At 40.1% G+C, this 19930-nt stretch overlaps 1 protein-coding gene across 6 annotated transcripts; it reads right to left on the bottom strand.

The window, feature by feature from the left end:
- Positions 1-642: 642 nt before the first annotated feature.
- On the bottom strand, positions 643-19363 carry LOC138239188 (maestro heat-like repeat-containing protein family member 1). Of its 6 annotated transcripts, none has more exons than XM_069190210.1 (38): positions 18778-19363; positions 18144-18280; positions 17680-17814; positions 17311-17473; positions 16909-17007; positions 16538-16671; positions 16098-16244; positions 15653-15745; positions 15330-15399; positions 14116-14226; positions 13905-13978; positions 13591-13716; positions 13290-13379; positions 12936-13077; positions 12475-12515; positions 12083-12215; positions 11384-11436; positions 10963-11070; positions 10459-10578; positions 9474-9590; positions 8784-8906; positions 8193-8315; positions 7977-8056; positions 7560-7665; positions 7249-7344; positions 6809-6913; positions 6376-6508; positions 6015-6121; positions 5597-5638; positions 5483-5509; positions 4967-5115; positions 4649-4769; positions 4298-4468; positions 3917-4066; positions 2531-2665; positions 2034-2136; positions 1575-1640; positions 643-1046 (listed from the first exon to the last, which is right to left on the bottom strand). In XM_069190210.1, the coding sequence occupies exons 1-38, from the start codon at positions 18863-18865 to the stop codon at positions 964-966; spliced, it is 4101 nt and encodes a 1366-aa protein (XP_069046311.1). In that variant the 5' UTR covers positions 18866-19363; the 3' UTR covers positions 643-963. The 6 variants fall into 6 exon arrangements, with proteins under 6 accessions (XP_069046311.1, XP_069046308.1, XP_069046309.1 ...); XM_069190207.1 differs by having other exon boundaries at positions 5483-5638; positions 18778-18872; positions 19164-19363; XM_069190208.1 differs by having other exon boundaries at positions 5483-5638; positions 18778-18872; positions 19180-19363.
- Positions 19364-19930: the final 567 nt, after the last annotated feature.

Here is a 19930-nt window from a genome sequence, read left to right as displayed (position 1 = left end):
TGGAAATCTATCGCATGTGTTATGATTTATCACACCTACTGCCCTTAGGATTACTTAGGATGAAATACAGTGTTTGGAGAACATTGTTCTTTACCATGGGAGTGAATTTTAAAATGCCTGGTCATCCTGTTTCATCACTGAGGTACTGTATTTGGTATTGAAAATGAAGATCTGTATAAATATGATGGTAAATGTATTTATTGAGATTTATGAATTAGATAATTTTAGAACTGATTGAAAAGTAATATTTGTACCAACTTATATAATTGTTCTTTTTTACTAAATTGTTAGTTTTAGGTGTATGTTAGTTTTATATTACAAAACAAGCCTTTTATACAGTATATATTTCAGATAATCATCTTGTTTTCCATTTATTGTAAACAAATAAGCCAATTGATAGATATGGTCATTATTATTTGTGAATTTGAAAAAATCTATATTTTTTCATCCTTGAGAGAAGGCTTTACCTTTTATTTCTGAAGATGCACAGCAATTCCTTTTCATTTTATGGGTTTGTTCTCCCAGATACCGATTGCCATTCCTCTCCTCTAACTGTAAATTAATTTTGTTTCCATTATCAATATTGTGTAATGCACCATTCAAATTTTGATGAACAATATTCACTTTAATAAAGTGCATATACATCATTACAAATTCATCAAAACAGAGGGACAGGACATTATTGGAAGGAAGTAAATATGTTTCCAAGGTACTGTAAGTGCCCCATACAATACATTGTTACTTTACTTCCAGCTAGCTTTATCAGTTACAACATTTTGAATAATAAAGATCTGTATACTTTTATTATTTTTTATTACATTACATATTAAATATACTACATATATATACAAATATTGATGGACTCAGAGTTCTGTTGTCAGTCCATACTGTCCTCTTCTTCAAAACAGGGGGCACTCAGGAGTCTCTGGCTGCAGCCTCCAGAACCCCACAGCTCATAACTGCTCAGGGCTGGCTTAAGATACGCATGGATTCAGCAGCCCTCTCCTGTACCTGGGTCTCTTGGTCCTGCAAGAGAACCCTCAGCCCTGTGGAAGAAATTAAACAACCCTTTTACTCTTGAAAACCTTTAAGATCTGATTTCTCTGAAATTTAACTGTGAAAGAAACAATTATTTTAACTTTCATTGCCGAAGAACAACTGTTTCATTTGTGACATATAAAAGGCTCATAGGACAAAAATATGAAGGAACTCCCACAGTGCATTATAATTTGGCAATTGAATTGCTTTAAAAACTAAAATATAATCATTCTTTGGACAGCCTTCTTATAACAACAATTGTGCATTTTGGTTTTTTAAATACATTTGAAATAAAACAAAACAGAAATGGTTAAAATGCTGCACAGGGGTTCCCTCATTTGTGTATAGAATAATTCACTTTAAAAAGAATTTCCTCAATTGATCAACTGTACATCTCAGTCAGTAAAAACAAACAGTTGCACACTGACCCTCACATCTTTCCACTCTGGGTACCTTGTTTGTAATATTACATTCTAAATTGTATTCTCAGAAGGAACAACTGTTCAAAATATTGAGAAACAGGAAGATTTCTTCACCTTGACGGGCTCTTCTGATGGCCAAGCATGAGCAGAGGCTCTTTTGTTGCTGTTGCACTAGGAGGCCTGAAACACAGAGGTTTAACAATCAGAGCTACTGGGTACAGTGACACTGAAAGTACAAAACATCACAGCAGCTTGTTTTCTGGTGACAATCGTAAGCCTGGCAAGGAAGAAACTGGTGCTGCAGTAAAGACACAGAAGGTGTCTGGTACGGAGATTTGGAACATGTCTTATACAGGCATTTTTTTTCTGATTCTGCTTCAGAATTTTGTACAAGAGTCTTTTTTACCAGCATGAGATAATATGACAGAAATGTGCCAAAGTGTTTTGGGAAAATCTCTGGAAGAATATCTTCTCAATCAAGGCAATTTCAGGTAATATCAACAGAACCTCATAATGTCTGAACTCCCACCTAGAAAACAAAACATCACTAGTGTAGTTACAGTATGCTCTTACCAATGAAGATAGCAGCACTCTCTCGAACCCATGCCCATCTGCTCCTTGCAAGCTTGAGGGCACAGTTCTGATAAAGGCTGACTTGGGAAGGGAATGTCTTTATCTGTACACAGAGAAAATTAAACAGAGAGTGAAATACCACTCTACTAAGTGGAAAAAGCCCCCCTGTGACAGTTAACACTCCTATTACAGGGCAGCAGGTGGGAGTACACACCCTCATTTTAGGATTAACTTCACCTACTGAACACCACTGACACCATCTATTGTGAATTGAGTCTGACATTTCTGATGTTATGTATGAAGTCATCTACAGACATTTCACACAATACATTATGCATTTTATGCAAAGCTTATCTTAGTTACAATTAAGTAATTGACCAAATCAGACAGAATACTAGTTGCAAAGGTAGAAATGCTAGACAGCAGTCAAGTGCCTTATGAGTGCCCTCTTCACATTCCATCAACCCAAAAGACAGTCCCAGGAGATCCTCACTCACCATGATGCTGGCCATGTCCTTAATGAACTGGGTGACATTCAGCTCCTTGTCCTGGCTTAAGCTCTCTTCCAGAAATGCTGAGATAACTTGGAAGCCCATCAGTGGAACAGAGGCCATCAGAGCTGTCCTGCAGGCCTAGAAAAAACCAGACCATTTAAAACCCAGGTTAATCTTCACACAGGAGAAAAAACTATAGACAGAATAAGATAGGTACTTCACCAAAAAGATAAGCTTGCACTCAAATATTTTTGTACAACAATGATAGTACCTGTAAGAAGTATTTGGATTTCTAAACTTGCTAGAAAACAATGAAGGTAATGATTTTTTTCTTCCTCAACTTTAAAAGACCCCTCGTAAAAGACTTGGTGAAAATAGCTGTTAGGTTTTGTCATGAATCGTGGGACAAAAAGGCCAATTAGTGTGAGGCCCAAATTCTTGTGAATCACTGCAGCTGGGTGATTTGAAAATTGGTAAATGTTACATTCACAGAAACAACTTTTTAAGATTTGCACTCTTTAAGCCATCATGAGCTTTTTGAAACATGGCTCATATCCCAAACTGCTCAAAAAAGCCATTTGGTTCGGTTATGATTCACAAATGTGGGATGTAGGCACCAACCCGATGAAATAAATGTCTGACTGTGATTTTAATTTACTCATTGCTAGTATATGGTCTGTACAGCTAAAGCCTACTGTTAAATTATTCTTCAAAGAATTCACTTCAAATGTAGTGACATCATTCAACTATTCTGACAATTACCTCATGGTATTATTAGAAAAAAAGTGTACAGTATATTTCAAAATTATTTACATAGAGTAGTACTGAAGTATTACTAATTACCAATTAGTAATATTACAATTACAACCAACTGTTGTATTACTTAACTGCAATTGGTACTTGATAAGTTATCTAATATTCTGCTTTGGTAAAGTCAGAAAATGTATGTAAGAGTCTTACGTAATCATTTTTCTAGGCAAATGATTAACATTTTATTTAAAAACAAATCTGATATGAGGGAAAAAATTCACTGAAGACACAAAACATCTGTATTTTGAAGCTTAAAAGTGAAAATAATAAATGTGACAGTAATGTGACATTTATTGTTTTAATTATTTTGAAGACAGAAAAAATACCTTTTCTGTTTATTCCTTGGTACCACAAAATCTTGACAGTATTTGGCAACACACATTTTCTACCTCTCAAAATGTTCAGACTGGTCAAGAGAAGAATGGCACAACTGACTGAGAGTTTATGGAAACTGTCAGCTCTAGCTACACCTGTAAGAAGTACTGAAATTTTGTTAAACCCAAAGGTGTGTCCTGTGCAGCAGAAAGTCCAGAGACGCCACTGTAGTCATCTTCTGTGGTACAGGTACAGTGTCTTTACCTGGGTAACCTCAGGAATGGGGTCAGAGAGGTTGAGCAGCAGGATCACCAGGGAGGTGTGGACTTCTTTTTTCATGTCAGCATCCCCTGAACCCAGCCTGACCAGCTGTCCTAGAAGAAGCATACATGCCCTGCGGACTTCATGGGTCTCCTGTAAGAAAGATGCAGGAGATGAGGGGTATTTTACAAACACAATCCATTATCTTCCCACTTCTGTTCACTTTTACATGCAAGAAATACTTGCTGTTAACTTCAGTGTCACTGTTGCTCACTGTGCAAATACTGTGATTGATAAATATGAATTATTACATGTAACAATTGTTCTCCTTGGATTTTATGGAGAAACACACTTGAATAGTGAAACCAAACCCCCAAAACCTACACTTTCCAGGCAGAGCTTGGCCCTTTGGTACACATAGGGCAGCAGCAACTTGGCCTGACTTTTCTCCCAGTCGGACATGATGGTCATCAGCCCTGATAGAGACCGCAGGACAACTGGCTCCACTTGGGTTTCCTGCTGTGCCAGGTTTGAATCCTGTGCTGCCAGCTGCTCCTTGCCGTATGTGTGTGCCCGAGGAAGAAGGGAAAGATTTGAGTCCAATTAGATGTATGTGACAGCTGGGACAAGTGTTACAGAGAGATATAAAGCACTACCACACTGTATACTGAGCACAGTATTGCTATTTAATCTGCCAGTTCGAAATGGCAGGTGATGGACTCAATGGTTACTTACAGTCAGGGCCAGATCACCCATCTTCTTTCCCTTGGTCAGGCAGAGGTAATCAGCCAGGTGCTTCACAATCTTGGGTGCCACCTGGCTGGCACTGAGGGCCTGCCACACCTCCTTGAGTGAGCTGAAAGGTACACAAAGAGACAGTCTCACTCTCCTGCTGCTGCTGCAGGGCAATGAATTAACATGCAATCTGGAATAAAACACACAGCATCAATGGGCAATTTACTGTAGCACTCTTTATATTTTGTGTTTGCTTGCTTTTTTCAGCATAGTTATTAGTAAGGACTGTACTGGAACTCCAGTGTCCCAGTGCATTACCTCTCACAATGAGATGTGCAAGTCAGCAGGAAGCTGATGGTATGTTTGAGGTTGTGTGATGCCAAACACACAATTCCGTCTCTCAAACACTCCCTCACACTCTCATCCAGAGTCCAGCAGCAGACAAAGACGTGCAGGATGTCAGGAAACTAGAGGAAACAAGAACATCAGGGGCCAATCACTTTGCTGCTATGGAAGCTGGCATACGAGTTTGAGCATTTCTCTGGCTGGAATATCCTTGTGCTGGTCCTGGTACCTTTTCATGAGCTAAGGGATCATTTCTGAAGGAGACCCTATGAATAAGCAACTCATAGGGGTTATGAGGCCCTGCTCACAGCACAGTGAGTCTCTCAGTTATTAAAACCCAAAGGTACTCTAAGAAAATAAAAAGTGGTCAGTGCAGTGTTCATGGAGTTACTAGCATTCTCCTTCTCTAGTACGCCAACAGACCACATCAGGGTGCTGAAAGTATAAGGCTGTTGTCTATGAATGATGACAATGCTGTTATGTCCTCACCATGCTGGCCAGCTTCTTGCTTTGAGCCTGGAAGAGGTGTGTGATGGTGATACACGCTGCACTGGAGCAGCTGGGCTGGGAGTCCAGCAGCAGCCTGTCAAAGAGACCTCTTACCATGATCTTCAGCTGGTGCTGAGGGAGCAATTGACTCACCAGCTGGGAAACAGAGACAGAGAGAGTATCAGGCTCCATCTCCTCAGTACAAGCTAGTGCAGGAGGTATCATTATCTTGGGACTAAGTAAACAGGGAGCACAGAGGTTCAGACGAGTCAAGACCTTCCTTGAGGAGGTCACTGCAAATGTAACAACGCACTAACAAGCAGGAAACTTTTGCCACCCCACTATGTTGAAAGAACGCAAATGTGATGGAACTAAACCAATTACCTGAAAATCTCAATCCCAACCCAATTAATAATTGGACACACTAAGAAACACCAAAGCAAAGCAGTTTTCAATATTTACTGCTTTGCACTATAATTTTCAGACTGCATGCCGAGGTCCTTGCCATGGCTGTGTTAGAGACTGGCCTTACCTGAGTGACAGCAGAGCAGGAGACCCTGACTGTGCCCTGGTCAAGCTCCATGAAGACTGATTCTTTCAGAGCATTGAGATACTTGGCACAGCTTTTGTGAGCTCCACCTGCAGAGAAACAGCATGGATTTAACACACAGGATACAAACTGTCTCTTAGAGATTCTCAGATATTTTAGATATTAATTCTTGCTAGACAAAGATCTCATTGTACTGAGCAATCCACATCAGATAAAAGGTCACTGTCTATAAATAGTCTTGAAGTACAGAGTCTCTGGATATGCAGTACAGAAACACCATCGATCCACACTGTTTTCAGTTTTGAGTTGTTTTTGTTTGTACTGTGAGCTGCTTCATTTTTACCTTCTCCCCTCATCCAGATGTCCAGTACTGTGATGACACACTCCATTGCCTTCTCCCTGACAGATGGCTCTGTATCACAGCACCGGGGGAAGAGGAGTCCTAGGAGCTCCCCAACAGGGAACATCAAGTTATTCTGGGACAGAGAACACATTCCAGAGATGAGTCTGATGAGTCTGCTTCAGCTGCGGAATTACATTTATGGCAACCATGAACTGATAGTTTCCCTTCAATTCCTCATATCATGTTGTCACAGGTGTGTTTAATTAAGAAGAGATTTTCCCTAAAAGAATTTCACTTTGTTAATAACAGTATAACCCCAGTTTGTCAGGCAATATCTGTAATATCTCCTACAGCAGTCCAGTAACAGCAGGTCCCATGGTAACAGATGACACAGTGTGTTGTGTCATACAGAAAGCACCACATTCTTTCTCACCATGGGATTAAAATTCTCAAGGTAGAACAGGAGAAGGGCTTTTGTGATTTCAATGGCTCTCACTCTCTCCCAGGTATGGGCAGAGCTGAGCCAGGCTTGCACAGGCTGAGGAAAATAAGGAAAAGACAGTGAGTGTCGTGATAGAGCAAATGACAGTTTTAAAACCAACAACACAACTAGGATTGTTCTAATATACAATGCTCACACACCCCTTCTATATTTACCTTGTTCACAAATATCGGAGATTTGACACCTTATTCATACAAATGTACCAGCATGAACTACAAAAATCTTCTGTCCATTGAGCTACAACATGCTTGAATTGTTATATAGCTTTTAACTTCTGTTTTTTAAGACATCTAGAGTAATTGGCAGACAGAATAAAAGTCTGTAATACTCTGATACCATACTTCCAAATCACAATAGCATAAAGTTCTGACCTCAAGTGCTTCCTGCAGTCTGGCTGGGGTGATGTTTTGCTGCAGTGTGTGGAGCAGCAGGTCCAGGAGAGCCTCAGCAAGGTCACTGTACAGCACCTACCCCACACATAGCACAGACACAGATGTTAATTAAGTGCTTAATTAAGAAAGGAATTAAAAAAAAGACATAAAAATACATAATGTCAGAAAGATTAATATATATATATATGTCAAAGGTTATGACAAATATAAGGTTATGGACACCTTAAAGACATTTACTAACATATGTGTCCTACACTAAATTCAACACAGTTGAGTGTGTCACTCCTTACCTGGGGCTCAGGCCCACTGGAATCCTCTGGAGAGAATGTGAGCACAGCCTTTGCACAAATATGCAGTAAGGTATTGTGCACATCAGGTAGTACTGGGTTGAAACAACTGTGGGACAAAATACAGTTAGAGCAGACACAGTACTGATCAGTTATCAACTTTTAGCTATTGTTTGTATAAAAAGAGCTGGAATTCTGTGAAATCGTGTCATTTTACCACTGTAATGCGATATTAAATGAAAATCATAACGTTACCAAAGTCTCATAATAAACCAGCTCGGGAGTTGATGTACAGTACAACACATAATATTCTCAAAATGTGCATTAGTGAATCAAGCCTAATTCCTCTTGTTTCAAGGACATTTAAAAATGTAATTGTGAGGCAGCTGCAGGAATGAAAGATTATTCAAGAATCAGTACCTCAGTGTCACACAGGTGCGCAGGGCCAGCAAGCGGACTGGAGAGCTCAGGGGGTCACTGGGCTCCTCTTTAATAAATGTCTGTAAAGAGATGGAAGAGGGGAAATTTCCAGAACGTCAAAAGACCCTTTAGCTCCTTTTCATTGGAGTCTCGCACTACTGAAAGAATAAGACTGTGTGGGACACCAGCAGTCTCACTGCAGCAGCTGACACTGACCATCATTGTCTCCAGGAGCTGAGCCTTGGCTGGGAAGCTGGGAGTCTCAGTGTGACTGGAGCTCAGTACGGCCTGAGAGATCATCCCCACACTGCGGCACAGGGTCAGTCTGATGCTGGAGTCCTGCAGGGGGACAGACAGTACTTCACTCACTCAAAGCCCAGGTACTCCTGCAAGGAGGATGAACACTTCACCTCCACATGCCTGAACTGTGATCTGCATTCAAGGAGTTTTCAGAGCAGGTAGAGATTCAGAGAGTGAAATGTGCACAACTGTTAAAACTGTTTTTGTTTTCAGTGAGATATTATCATTCTAAAAGTGTAAGTACTTTCTTGGCATTAGAAGATACATTTGTCACTTTCTTTGTCTTGAAAATATGTAGTGGCTAACATTTCATCAGTTTGAAATTTTGATTACCCAATTACCACAAACAGTGTATGAAAGTGTCAGAGCCACTGTGTAATCAGTGATACCTGGAAAGGGTATGAGATCCTGAGTCTGATCCTTTTTAAAGGATTATAGAAAGGAACCATTAAGTGGACTATGCCCTCAGGCCTTTTGTTCTTAAAGGAACACTAAGGTTTTGCCTACCTTAGTGGTGAAATGTCTGATTCTGCCAAAAAAGTCAGTCTCCATTCTCTGATGCAGGAGCCCTCCTGGTGCTTTGAGAGCAACATGCCCATAGCAAAGGATGAGAGCGATGGTAAAATCACTCTGCAGGGAAAACCAACATAGTGTAGATGGCATCTTCTCATTAGTCATTTCAGCTGTTTGTTTAATTAGAAAGAACTGTGAGCTTCAGTATGAGTCCTCATGAAATGTCCATAGAGAAGAGTCCTCAATGTAAACTGAGGAATTATCCTGCACTGAGAGCTCCTATGCTTACTGAATGATTGAATTCTTTCACTGTGTACTTGCAATTAAAAACAAATTGTGTCCAATTTAAAAGATCAAAAGAGACCTTTTGTAAACGCAAGTAATACATGTACATCATGGAATTAAAAGAATAAAGCATGTAAAAAACTCATTCTGCTTCTCACTAAGTATGTAATGTTCTTAATGATTCTACAAACAACACAGTTAATATTTTCAAAAAGAAAAATTTAGAATTAAGTCAACATAAATGACAAAAACTGTTAAAAGTCCACGAAGCAGGGCATTTCAACTATATTAGCTCCTAAGAGTATTGCTGTAGTAGTGCTGAAAAAAAACTGTAGGCAAAGGCTGACATTAAAGAAGAGCTGTGGTTTGTCACTCAGGACTCTGAACTAGTGTACTTACCTCAGAGCAAAGCTCACTGCAGTAGATCTCCGGATCGGTCTTCTCTACTCCCTCCAGCACAGACAGCACCACATCAGGGTGGGCACTGGCACATAGCCCCATCAACACTGCCAGACCCTGGGACACCCGACAGGCTCTCTTAGTGACCCTTGTACAGTGCACATAATTCCTTGTACCATTGTGTGTTTCTTCAGATTAATTTAAAATACAGCTCAGTTACAGTACCAATATCATTTTAGACAAATATCGATTAGTAGCCCAATAGATACACAACACTTTTATGTTACAATGAGCCAAGGAGAGAGAACACATCTCAGACTCCGCTGGCACTGAAGAAGCTCCTGTCGGCTTCTACCCTGTGACTAACAGTACTACTGCAAGTTTTAAAAAGAAACTTCACTGGGAAAATGCTTCCCTACATTAGGAATGGACAAGTCCCTTTGATAAATCACTGAAATACCAAGAGTGGGCTTTATATTGCTTGCCGAACACATCAGTTCTATGCCATATTTGTGAAGACCAGGTTTCAAGAAAGTGCCAACTGACAATTAAGTGCTCATAGTTAAAATAATAACATCTATCCATTATTCATCCAATTCTGCGTCGTGGAGGAGCCAAAACCTACTATATCACAGCAAGCAACAAGCGGAAAACTAATATATCACTTTTTTAAATAATATGTAGAGAAAGATTTCCAACTTACTTTGTCAGTATCAGTGTTTTCTCATCTTCTTCAGTCATTAAAGTAAACCAAAATTACAAATGCTTTTTAGCAGAAAAAAGTTTCATTTAATCTTTTTACACATTAATATGTTGTCTCTTGCTAAACTGACACATTTCAGTCCTCATAATGACATTTACGAAATGGAAGGAAATGATCCTGCGTAGAGCAAAACTCTGAAATTGGCCAGCAGTAGTCTTTCCAAAACAATAAATGTCTAAACTATGAGCCTTTCAGAGTGACTCAAGAGTCGGATCACCTTACCTCTCTTTCTACAGGCCTCTCGTACCGAACTCCTAGGAGAGAGTCCTGAAGCACATCCCTCACAGTGTCCTGGTGAGAGACGTGCTGTACTGCCACACCCACACACTGGCACAGGAAGGCCTGTGACACCAGCGGAGATCAGAGTTAACACTGAGCTCAGGATGCTGCTCTGTACAACAGCACCGAGAGGACATGACAGCGAGGGAAGTGTGGATCCCCTAACAGATCACTCATACATCATCACCATACTATCGGCCTACCTGAACACTCACTCTTTAGAACTTCCCATGTAGAACAAATTACTAGTAAGAGTCTTTGACCTATGCTATACACTATCTAAACTCTAGATTTCATCAGAAATCTTTCTGAAAGATTTTCTAGAGATCATTATCCAGGTGATAAACCTCATTTAGAAGGAGGATGTTACAGACACAGAGAGCTATTCCACTCACTCCACTCACAGACAGTACATAACATTTTGAGGTTCTCTTAGATCAGACTCACCTTCTCCTCACTAGTGGAGATGAGTGTGCAAATGCCTCTGGTCATGGCCTTTGTGAGGCTGCAGGCCCAGGCCTCATCTGCCACTGAACTCAGAGTGTTAGACAGGAGCTGAACACACACACAAGGGAGGCACTCAGTTCCGTATCAGGATGCACAGTGAACAAACCCAGACACAATGCTGTACAACTGCACAGGTAGTATCACAGGCAGTGAATCTCTCACACTACAACATTTCAGTTCCTACTGAAGAAAGGAAAATGTATTCACAGGCATTCAGGTGCCCAAACATAAGACAGCTGTCATTGTTTGTCATTGACAGCTGCCAGCTGCCTGACATTCCTTTAACAGGAAAAAGAGGACTTTCCCTACCACTCCCCCACACTTAGTATGTTATCAATCCCCCCTCTCTCTCAGTACATACCACATACAGCCCTTCCTGCCACTGCTCCAGGAGAATCTCTTCCCCTTGCGATTCTGAAACATAACAGAAAGAAAAAAACAGAGAAAGTCTTATATGGCCTGGAGTAACACAGAGATTATTGATCAAGAACTGGGGTAATTCAGGCAGTCAACCCAGAAAATCAGGTAAGTTACAACTGTGACAACCACTCTGCAATCCTGCTCAGTTCTGGATGATAACATCATCTTTTTGATTCAAAAGGACAAAATAATATACAATAATCAGAAAGCTGATCAGAAAGAAAGTGATGCCCTGGTTTCTTTCAAGAACTGGCTAGATGAAATCCCTGGATCAATCAGATCTAAGTGCCAAAGAGCAAAATATATTGGCCATTTGTGTAATTTTTCTCCTGCTCTTAAAACATGTACACTTTTGGAGCATTTAATATTAAAAATGTTTTGAAATTTAAGGATTCATATCTGATCAGTTCTATGAATAAATCTAACAACAACACAGATTGTGGACAAGCCTGCTACGTTGTCCTACAATAATGTGGGTCTAATTCTGAGGATTAACTGAACCCTGCTAATTAATCGGTACATTACCCAATTCTAAAATAACCCTGAGCCCTTAAGTATGTCTATATACTTTAGGGACAGTACCATCACTGTGCGGAAGTAGAGCAGGTCTTGTTCTGCTCTGGGGTCTGTGTGGGGGTACCTGTGAGGCTCCTGGCCAGGGGTGGAATGAGATGCTCCCACACACTGTGCAGCCTGGGGTGGATGATTGGGCTCAGGGAGTGCAGGAGTGTCAGGCACTCATGCCCACCTCTGAGCGACTGAGAGGCTCCCAGCTGGGAAACAGACATTACCACAGAAATTCAGCTCAGAACCACTGATAATTATGAACTTCAGAATTCATGCCTTTCTCACTGCTGTATACACTGCATCTAGAGCTAATACACCCTTTTCAATTTGGCCCCCACTTCACAGTAGATCAATTTATTAATCACCTCCCTGTTTGTCCTGTTTTCCCACTCTAGTTTGCTCTGGGAGAAGCTGGTTGTGTTACTGTCAGGTGATTTATGTTCTGGCAGCTATCGCCTGACTTACCAGAAGTCTGATGAGCATGTTGTCTGGTGAAGCTGGGTAGCCTGAAATACACAGATATTGACAACAAAATGAAGTACTTTTGGAGTAGTACACACTTTGGAGTCAAAGGTTTCTGGAAAAATCAAATTTACTGCACTGTCACTCTCAGTGAACTACAATGACTCTTTGGACAGGAGATACTACATGTGGTTAACAAGGGTCACAGTCACAGAAATCCTAAATTTAAAAAAAATATGATTGCAATTTGCCAATGGCAGATTTTTTATAGACTTCAGTTAATTTTAAGATTTCCTCTCAACAAAGCTCTTTGGCTGTTCATTGCTCTAAGACTGAATTGGTCATAATCCAATCAATGAAGTGGACAGTATCCTCCACATTCATGGAGTATCACATTCAGTATCACATTCATGCAGATCTGAACTGTTGCCACTAGCTCAGTTTACTTCAATCTCAATACTAACCCATTTCTTCAAAGTTCGAGATCAAGGAGTAGCCCTTCTCAGTGAGCCTGCTGTAGAGAACATTCAGGTGTTTGCATAATACAGGCAGAGCATCACTGCATATTCTCCAAGAAATAAATTTCAGCAGGTTGGACCACAGCATCTGACAAGAACAACACAAAACAGAGGTCCCTTAAATCTCAACCCCATCAGCTCCCTCACTAGGAAGCTTCTCTACATTATAAAGAATATTCTGTGAAGAAACTGGATACATACAGAAATAAAATCTATCAGTTAGTGGAGAAAACAGTCTTTGTGACCTCAGAACTAGAAAAGGACTGTACTCTGTGACAGAGACCATAATGAGACACTTACTTCAGTCACAGTATCATCTGTGCACCAGCAACACAGCACTGCCTCAAAGCTGTGTCTCACAGTGCTGTTATTGAAATGGTCTCTGGAGCTCTGAAGACAGAGAAGCACAAATTTGATTAACTGTTTTTACACTCAGTCATCATAAATATATTCAGTTATAAGCCCACATTCTTTTCTGATCCTTCAAGTGCAGTATGAAGCACAAATAAAAATACATTTAAAATGTACAATGGTGTAACTGCAAAACATTATTGCACCAAACCACAACAGGGGTAAACCTGATTTCCACACAACTCCATACCTTGGTGATGTCATCTGCAAGGGCACAGTTCTTTACAATATATTGCAGTGCGACAACTGTGCCCTCCAGCCCCAGATAGCCCCTCTTCTCCATCTCCATCAGCACCTTGGACTGCAGACATTTCACCTGAGGACAGGAACCACAGCTCATTGTTACTGAAGATGAGGTTCAACACATTATGAAGAACACAAAAACATACTTACAAATCCTGGGGTACTTCCATAGAATTATCCACATATTCACAGATGCAGTGGGGATACAGAGCATGAAAACATCAGAAAGAGTGAGTCATATCACTGTAAGATTGACTGTACCTTGTTGCTGGGGTTTCCAAGGGTCTCAGTGAAGGATTTCAGGACATACTCCTTCAAATGTTTGCTGACGTAATCTGAATAAACACATAATCACAAACACACAACCACTGTGATTAGATAGGACTGTTCCAATACGAAAAAAGACAACCACATTTGTAGTGGCCACGATGTTGGATCCTCATTAGAAATGAAAGCATCTGTACATACGCACCTTGATGTACAATATTGAAGAGCAGAGTAAGGCTTCCCAGCTGGTTCTGCTCCACTGGACTGTCCACCAAGTCCAAGACAAACTCCAGGACCTTCTGTGGAAAGATCTTGGCTGCAAGAAAAAAACAAGACAGAAGGAAATTTCAAATTTCATACATTCCCCATCAACCTCCACCTAAGTGCTTAGAGGACAAGTGTCAAACTCACGGCCTGTGGGCCACATTCGGCCCGCAAGCAGTTTTAATCCGGGCCTTGCAAGACTTTTCCTGGTCTATTGTATAAGTCCCGCAACAGCAGGAACTCCAATTCCCATGACCCCTCGGCTCCAATCGCATCACGCATCAACTGAGTATTAACATCCTCCCCTCCCCTCAGGAGTAAAACTGCTATCATCTTCCTAGTAACACCTAACTGTGGTATAGGCAAGTTTTATCGTGGCTGAAGAAATAGCTAAATCAGGGAGACCATTCTGTGAGGGCGATTTTCTAAGGTGGTGCCTATTAAATGTCAGTGAAGTGGTGTGTCCAGAGACAGGGTCTGCTTTTGCAAACATCAGTCTCACTAGAAATACGATGGCTACTCGAGAGGACAAGATTGCTAACGATCTACAAGAGCAGCTTTCAGATAAAGCGACCAAATTTATTGCAAAATCACTTGCCGTTCGTTGCAATTCAGTATTTTATGCCCAGATTAGACTTTCTCTCATCAAAGAAAAGAGCTCAGGTTTCTGGCTTGTTAAAGCAACAGTAGGCTAACAGTTTGTGATGTAGACCTATCCTTATTTGTGTTTGTCTGTTTTTATTTATTTCAATTCATGTATTTATTTAAATTCATTTTGTGCAATATAGTTACATTGCCAAAAATTACCTAAAATGTTTGACCTTATTTTTATCTTGAATACATTTTCTTTTATGAAATTCTCAACCATATTCTTAAATAGTGGAATACTGAAGCAATATGTTGTTGGTATAGGCTACATTCACTTGCAAACTGTATGTGGAAAAATGTATAATAAAACTCTAATCAGTGTTTATCTCTGCATGTGTGGCCCGTGACATGATTAAAAGTTTTTAGTTTGGCCCCCCTATAAAATGAGTTTGACACCACTGGCTTAGAGCATAGTCCTAGATTAGGAGAACTGTGTCTTTATCAAGCTATTGTTGTCATGGGCTGTCTCACAAGAAACAAGTTTGAGATAAAGCTTTAAGTCCTCACCTAAGTCAATGAAGCTCTGGATCAGGTATATGTATCTCTCGTCTTCTGGAGGATCAAAAGACTTGCAGATCTGAGAGAAAAAGACATTTCCTTTACCTATTCAGATATACTGCAGTACATTATTGACAGACATTGTGCTGATTTGATAAAGAAGCATTTTCAAATAAAAAAGTTACTGGAATAGAAGCACACTTATGATGTGGATTAAAGATTTGAGAAATACAGTATATGATGCATCGTACAGTATATTGCCAGTGTGTGATGTCTTCTTTGGAAGCTGAACAGAGTACCATGTTGTCACCTCAAACTCCACTCTCTATTACCTCTGAGTGCATCACGATCATCACGTAGTTCAGATGGCAATACAGAACCTGTCTAGCTTTCTGAAGTCCTGCCTCCACAATCAGACTGAGACTCTGAATGAAGAGCACACGGATGTCAAATTGGAGATTCTAAATGAAAAGGCTTGACTCTCTCAGTCAGAACCTAACAGAACCTTTTAACTCTATTGAAAAGAAAACAAAGTAATGTTTCTTCCTTTTTCCATTATCTGGTGTCTGGTCTCAGCTGTTGGAAGATACTTTCGATTCACAAATGTCCACAATGACTTGTGCGTACTTCATAAGACAATTCTCTCACAGGGTTTTGTGATTTGTTTAGACAAGTGAGTGAGGATCTCAAATGAAACAGAAACCACTTCTAAACACCCATTCATTTAGATTCCACCTATCTGGCAAGTAACAAAGCTGCAGCTCAACACAAACCCACCTTGTTGATTCTGCTGTACTGGAAATTACATTCGACAGCGTACAGGGGCAGGAAGGCATAAACCATTCCTAGCAGGTTGCTTTGAAGTGTGTCCCTTGACAGAAACCTACACATGGGTCCAAATGCCAAAACGACGGCCTCAGTCACCTATCGACAAAGATGAGATGAGAACATCAGTATTCAAACAAGAAATCCAATCAGAGGACAGCAAACCTGTCCACAACATCAGATTGACACAAAAATATAACTTGTGTGTCCTGCACTTTATCCCGATTCTGGTGATCTTCGTCCAGCTGGTCTTACCTGAAACCTGCACAGTCACAGCTGCCATGTTTTCTTTACTTTTTGTTTACAATCCTCTGTTCTCTCCAGGACAAATTAATGTTTTAAATGATTAACAGGATGTCAAAAAGCAATATAGAGAAATGAAGATCTCATACCATTAAGTCCGTTGTTGGCAGCCAACTGGACATAATATCATAGCTGCTGTTGAAGTGTTGTGAGACGTCCAGGATGTTGTCAGCTGGAGCCTGGGATTGATACTGAGTCCAGCTCTCACATAGGCTTCCTAATACTGGAAACACAAGAGATGCTCATCTTATCATACAGCTGTGTGTTGAGTATTTACTTGCTTCACTATCTGATTCTTTTCTATAGAATCACTGTATAGTAGCTCAGTGGGAATGAGACAAGTCAGGTTCTCAGCAGCCTTACAGCAGGATCTATTATGAAATCCCCCTCTCACACCTCTGAAAGACATGTTAAATGAATATCTCCCTTATCGAGGTAGTACAGTAGTTTTCACACTTACCAAAAGGAATCATTGCCTTCATCTTTTTGTTTTTTGCCAAAGGTAGAAGAGGCACTAAAAGCTCCAATATTTTGCCCATGTCAGTGGCAATTTCAAGTACTGCAAATGTAAAGAAAAAAACACATTTCAAACTGGACAGAGGCGAAGTTACTTACTGTTACACTAAAGGTACGAAGCCTGGCTAAGTAAAATAATGGTGTCTTTAAAATGATTCAGTAATCTCTTCAACCTCATCTAATTACCCCACAATCAGGCCACTCACAAAAGGTTTTGGTAGTGAGAGACAGACAGAATTTCACTTACTGAAAAGAACATTGAAATGAAGAGACTGAATTGTAACAGTAATCAGATACAGTATAGGTTTCTAGACAGTCCACATCCCATTATTAGCACTGAACTTACTGCAGTTGCAGGAGATATCTGACACAGCCTGCAGCAGGGCATGGTGTGGGAGCTCTCCAGGCTGTATATATGACAGCACCATGTCCATGGTTGTATGATAGTGATCTCTCACCACAGACACGACAATATTGCTGCCTGCTTGCTGCCAATTAGGCAGCCAGTTCTGAAACAAGCACAAAAATAGTTTAATGTCAGGAGCCTTGGAGTTTGAGCAATGGGCAAGATAAAGCCCATTAACACAGGAGGAATCTCCTTTTGTCGCACCTTTGAACCAACAATTGGTTCATGCAAACAGCTTCATGTATTGACTGTACTAAAACTACTCCTTCTGAACACAGCAAGTCAAAGAAAAAGGCAAGTTTTACTTACTGGTGACATGGTCATCTCTTTTAAGCCCACTGACACGGTGCTCTTAGCCAGTGGCTCATCCAATAGAGCTGCACCTGTCTCACACAGCAGCCTCTCCACTGCCTGGAGGACTGCAGTGCGATGAGCAGGTGTCATCTAGAAAAGGGGAGAACGATAACAAGGGGTGAGACTGCTGCTCTCGTCACAGCATTAGCGGTGTAAGCTCACAGGGATCCTTCAGGGAGATGATTGTCAACAATTACTGAGAAACTATACGTAGGTTAGTAGTGAAGAAATACTGTCAAATGACAGGATACATATTTTTTTATTAATTTACACAGTGTCCACACAGTGTTTCAGGGTAGGGAGCCTATTCTGGGGTTCAGATTAAACTGCACTTCTTAAATTTGAATTTTTCACACTTCTTAAGTGTGTTTAGGAAAGTGTGCCTCAATTTCTCAGGCTCTTCTGTATGGATGAGTCACCTGGGTGCTGCTGAGAAACTTCAAGACCACCGGCAGTGCCCCCTTTGTGTTTCGCTGTAGGAGGCTGTAGAGCTCTTTGATGAGCTCCTGTGTGTCTGGCTCAGAGTTCATAGCCTCCATTACTGCTATGATTTCATCTGCAACAGACACACAGTCATCAGGACAGCAGGAAGACACTGGTGCTGCTTCAACATAGACTCCCCAAGCTGCCAGTTGGATAACCCTGAAAAGAAACTGCCGTCTGAGGGACAACAGCCCCAATTAACTAGCATTTTTCTAATAACAATTTAAGCAGATTAAAACTGTATTTGAAGCACGGCACACATAAAACAGGACATTTTAAGACCTATTTTTTGACAGAATGGAAAACATAAATTTGCTCTGATGTTTATCCTAGATTTTGATTTAACCATCATTTTATTTAGGCCACTGAAATGATCATTTCTTAATTTGCTTTTATTATTTATTGATTTTATATTTTCATCACTGCTTTTTAAGTTCTCTCTATAGTATCAAAGAAAACGTATTCTTACTCTTAAGAGCTGGAAAGTATTAAATCAAGAGATTAACAAAGTAATGAAATGCAACTGTGTACAAATAATGCACGGTTTGTGTGTAGGACAAGGTGTCATACCTGGCCCAGGGCACTGGCACTGGGTGGGCAGACAGGAGAAGACCCAATTGCTTTGTCTCTTCTGACACTCACAGTGACTCATGCTCATCTTGTTTCTGTCACAGGTAGTAAGAACAGTAAAAAGTAAGCTAGCTTTGGTTGTTACTCAGCATTTATACAGTAAATATACAGTAATATATTTTTGAAAAGCCAGAAACACAGATTCTATTAATACCACAAACAATTTCTATAATCCAACTCTTCCATATCACATAATAAACATTATTAAACTCCTTAAGAACATATCCTCAATAAAAAGCCCAACTATACACAACAATTATTTTCTGTTGAGACCTGCTCTGTGTGCTGCTAAACTCTGCTAGTGAACCACCCCCCCAGGAATACACCTTAAGAGCTCTTAACCCTTTCCTTCTCGGTCGGAAATGGTGTCGCTAAAATGGCTCCTTCCATCCTGCCAACAAAAACATTCTAGTAAGACCAGGCCATTCCCGTAACTCGTCCACTAAGAATGGCTGATTCTTCCTTTCAAATGAAAGATTAAAAAAGACTTTAATTTTTACTCAGTAGAAATCAGTGATTTCTCCGCTAAGACTATCACGCTAAACTCTGTAAAAACTAATCATCAACATCGCGTTTCTAGGCATCTAATTGTTACGTCACAGCGATTATGCCATTTCGCAACGCACCTGATTTATTATTATTATTATTATTATTATTATTATTATTATTATTATTATTATTTAATTGCTTGTATAAATATCCTAACTCCCCAATAGTAGCAATGATTTGTTGCTGAATTTATTAGCGAGTTTTCGAAAGAAGAAACGCAATGTGATTTAGAGCATGTCGTAGTTCCTCCGAAATGTACAGTACGCCACTATTTTTTCCACTATTTGTTTTATAAGCAAAATAAACCTCGTTTTACGACAGAAAAAGAAATCGGGGCTATACTGCTTAGTAATAACAGCATATAAAATCTCTTGCCATACTAATTTACAGGAATTGCTATTTCTTCTATACCGTGTCCGAAACAGCTCGATTTTTAAAGCATCTTTCCCAAAGTCAGGTTTTGATTTTATACTTCGTTTTAAAACACCAAATTACGATATGTGTTTATTAAACATCGTTACAGCACTGGGGTGTTTTAACATAC

This window comes from Lepisosteus oculatus, chromosome 5, assembly GCF_040954835.1.
Source record: "Lepisosteus oculatus isolate fLepOcu1 chromosome 5, fLepOcu1.hap2, whole genome shotgun sequence".
NCBI classification, from domain to species: Eukaryota; Metazoa; Chordata; class Actinopteri; order Semionotiformes; family Lepisosteidae; genus Lepisosteus; species Lepisosteus oculatus.
This window is presented reverse-complemented; position numbering and strand designations above follow the sequence as displayed.

Excerpts from the sequence above, each read along its gene's own strand:
- LOC138239188 (XM_069190206.1), bottom strand. The coding sequence starts at position 18,865 with ATGAGCATGAGTCACTGTGAGTGTCAGAAGAGACAAAGCAATTGGGTC. Across the intron at positions 4,770-4,966 it reads TGCACATCTCATTGTGAGAG|CTCACTCAAGGAGGTGTGGC; the intron begins GTAATGCACTGG and ends TGTACCTTTCAG. Across the intron at positions 4,469-4,648 it reads TGGGTGATCTGGCCCTGACT|GAGCAGCTGGCAGCACAGGA; the intron begins GTAAGTAACCAT and ends ACATACGGCAAG.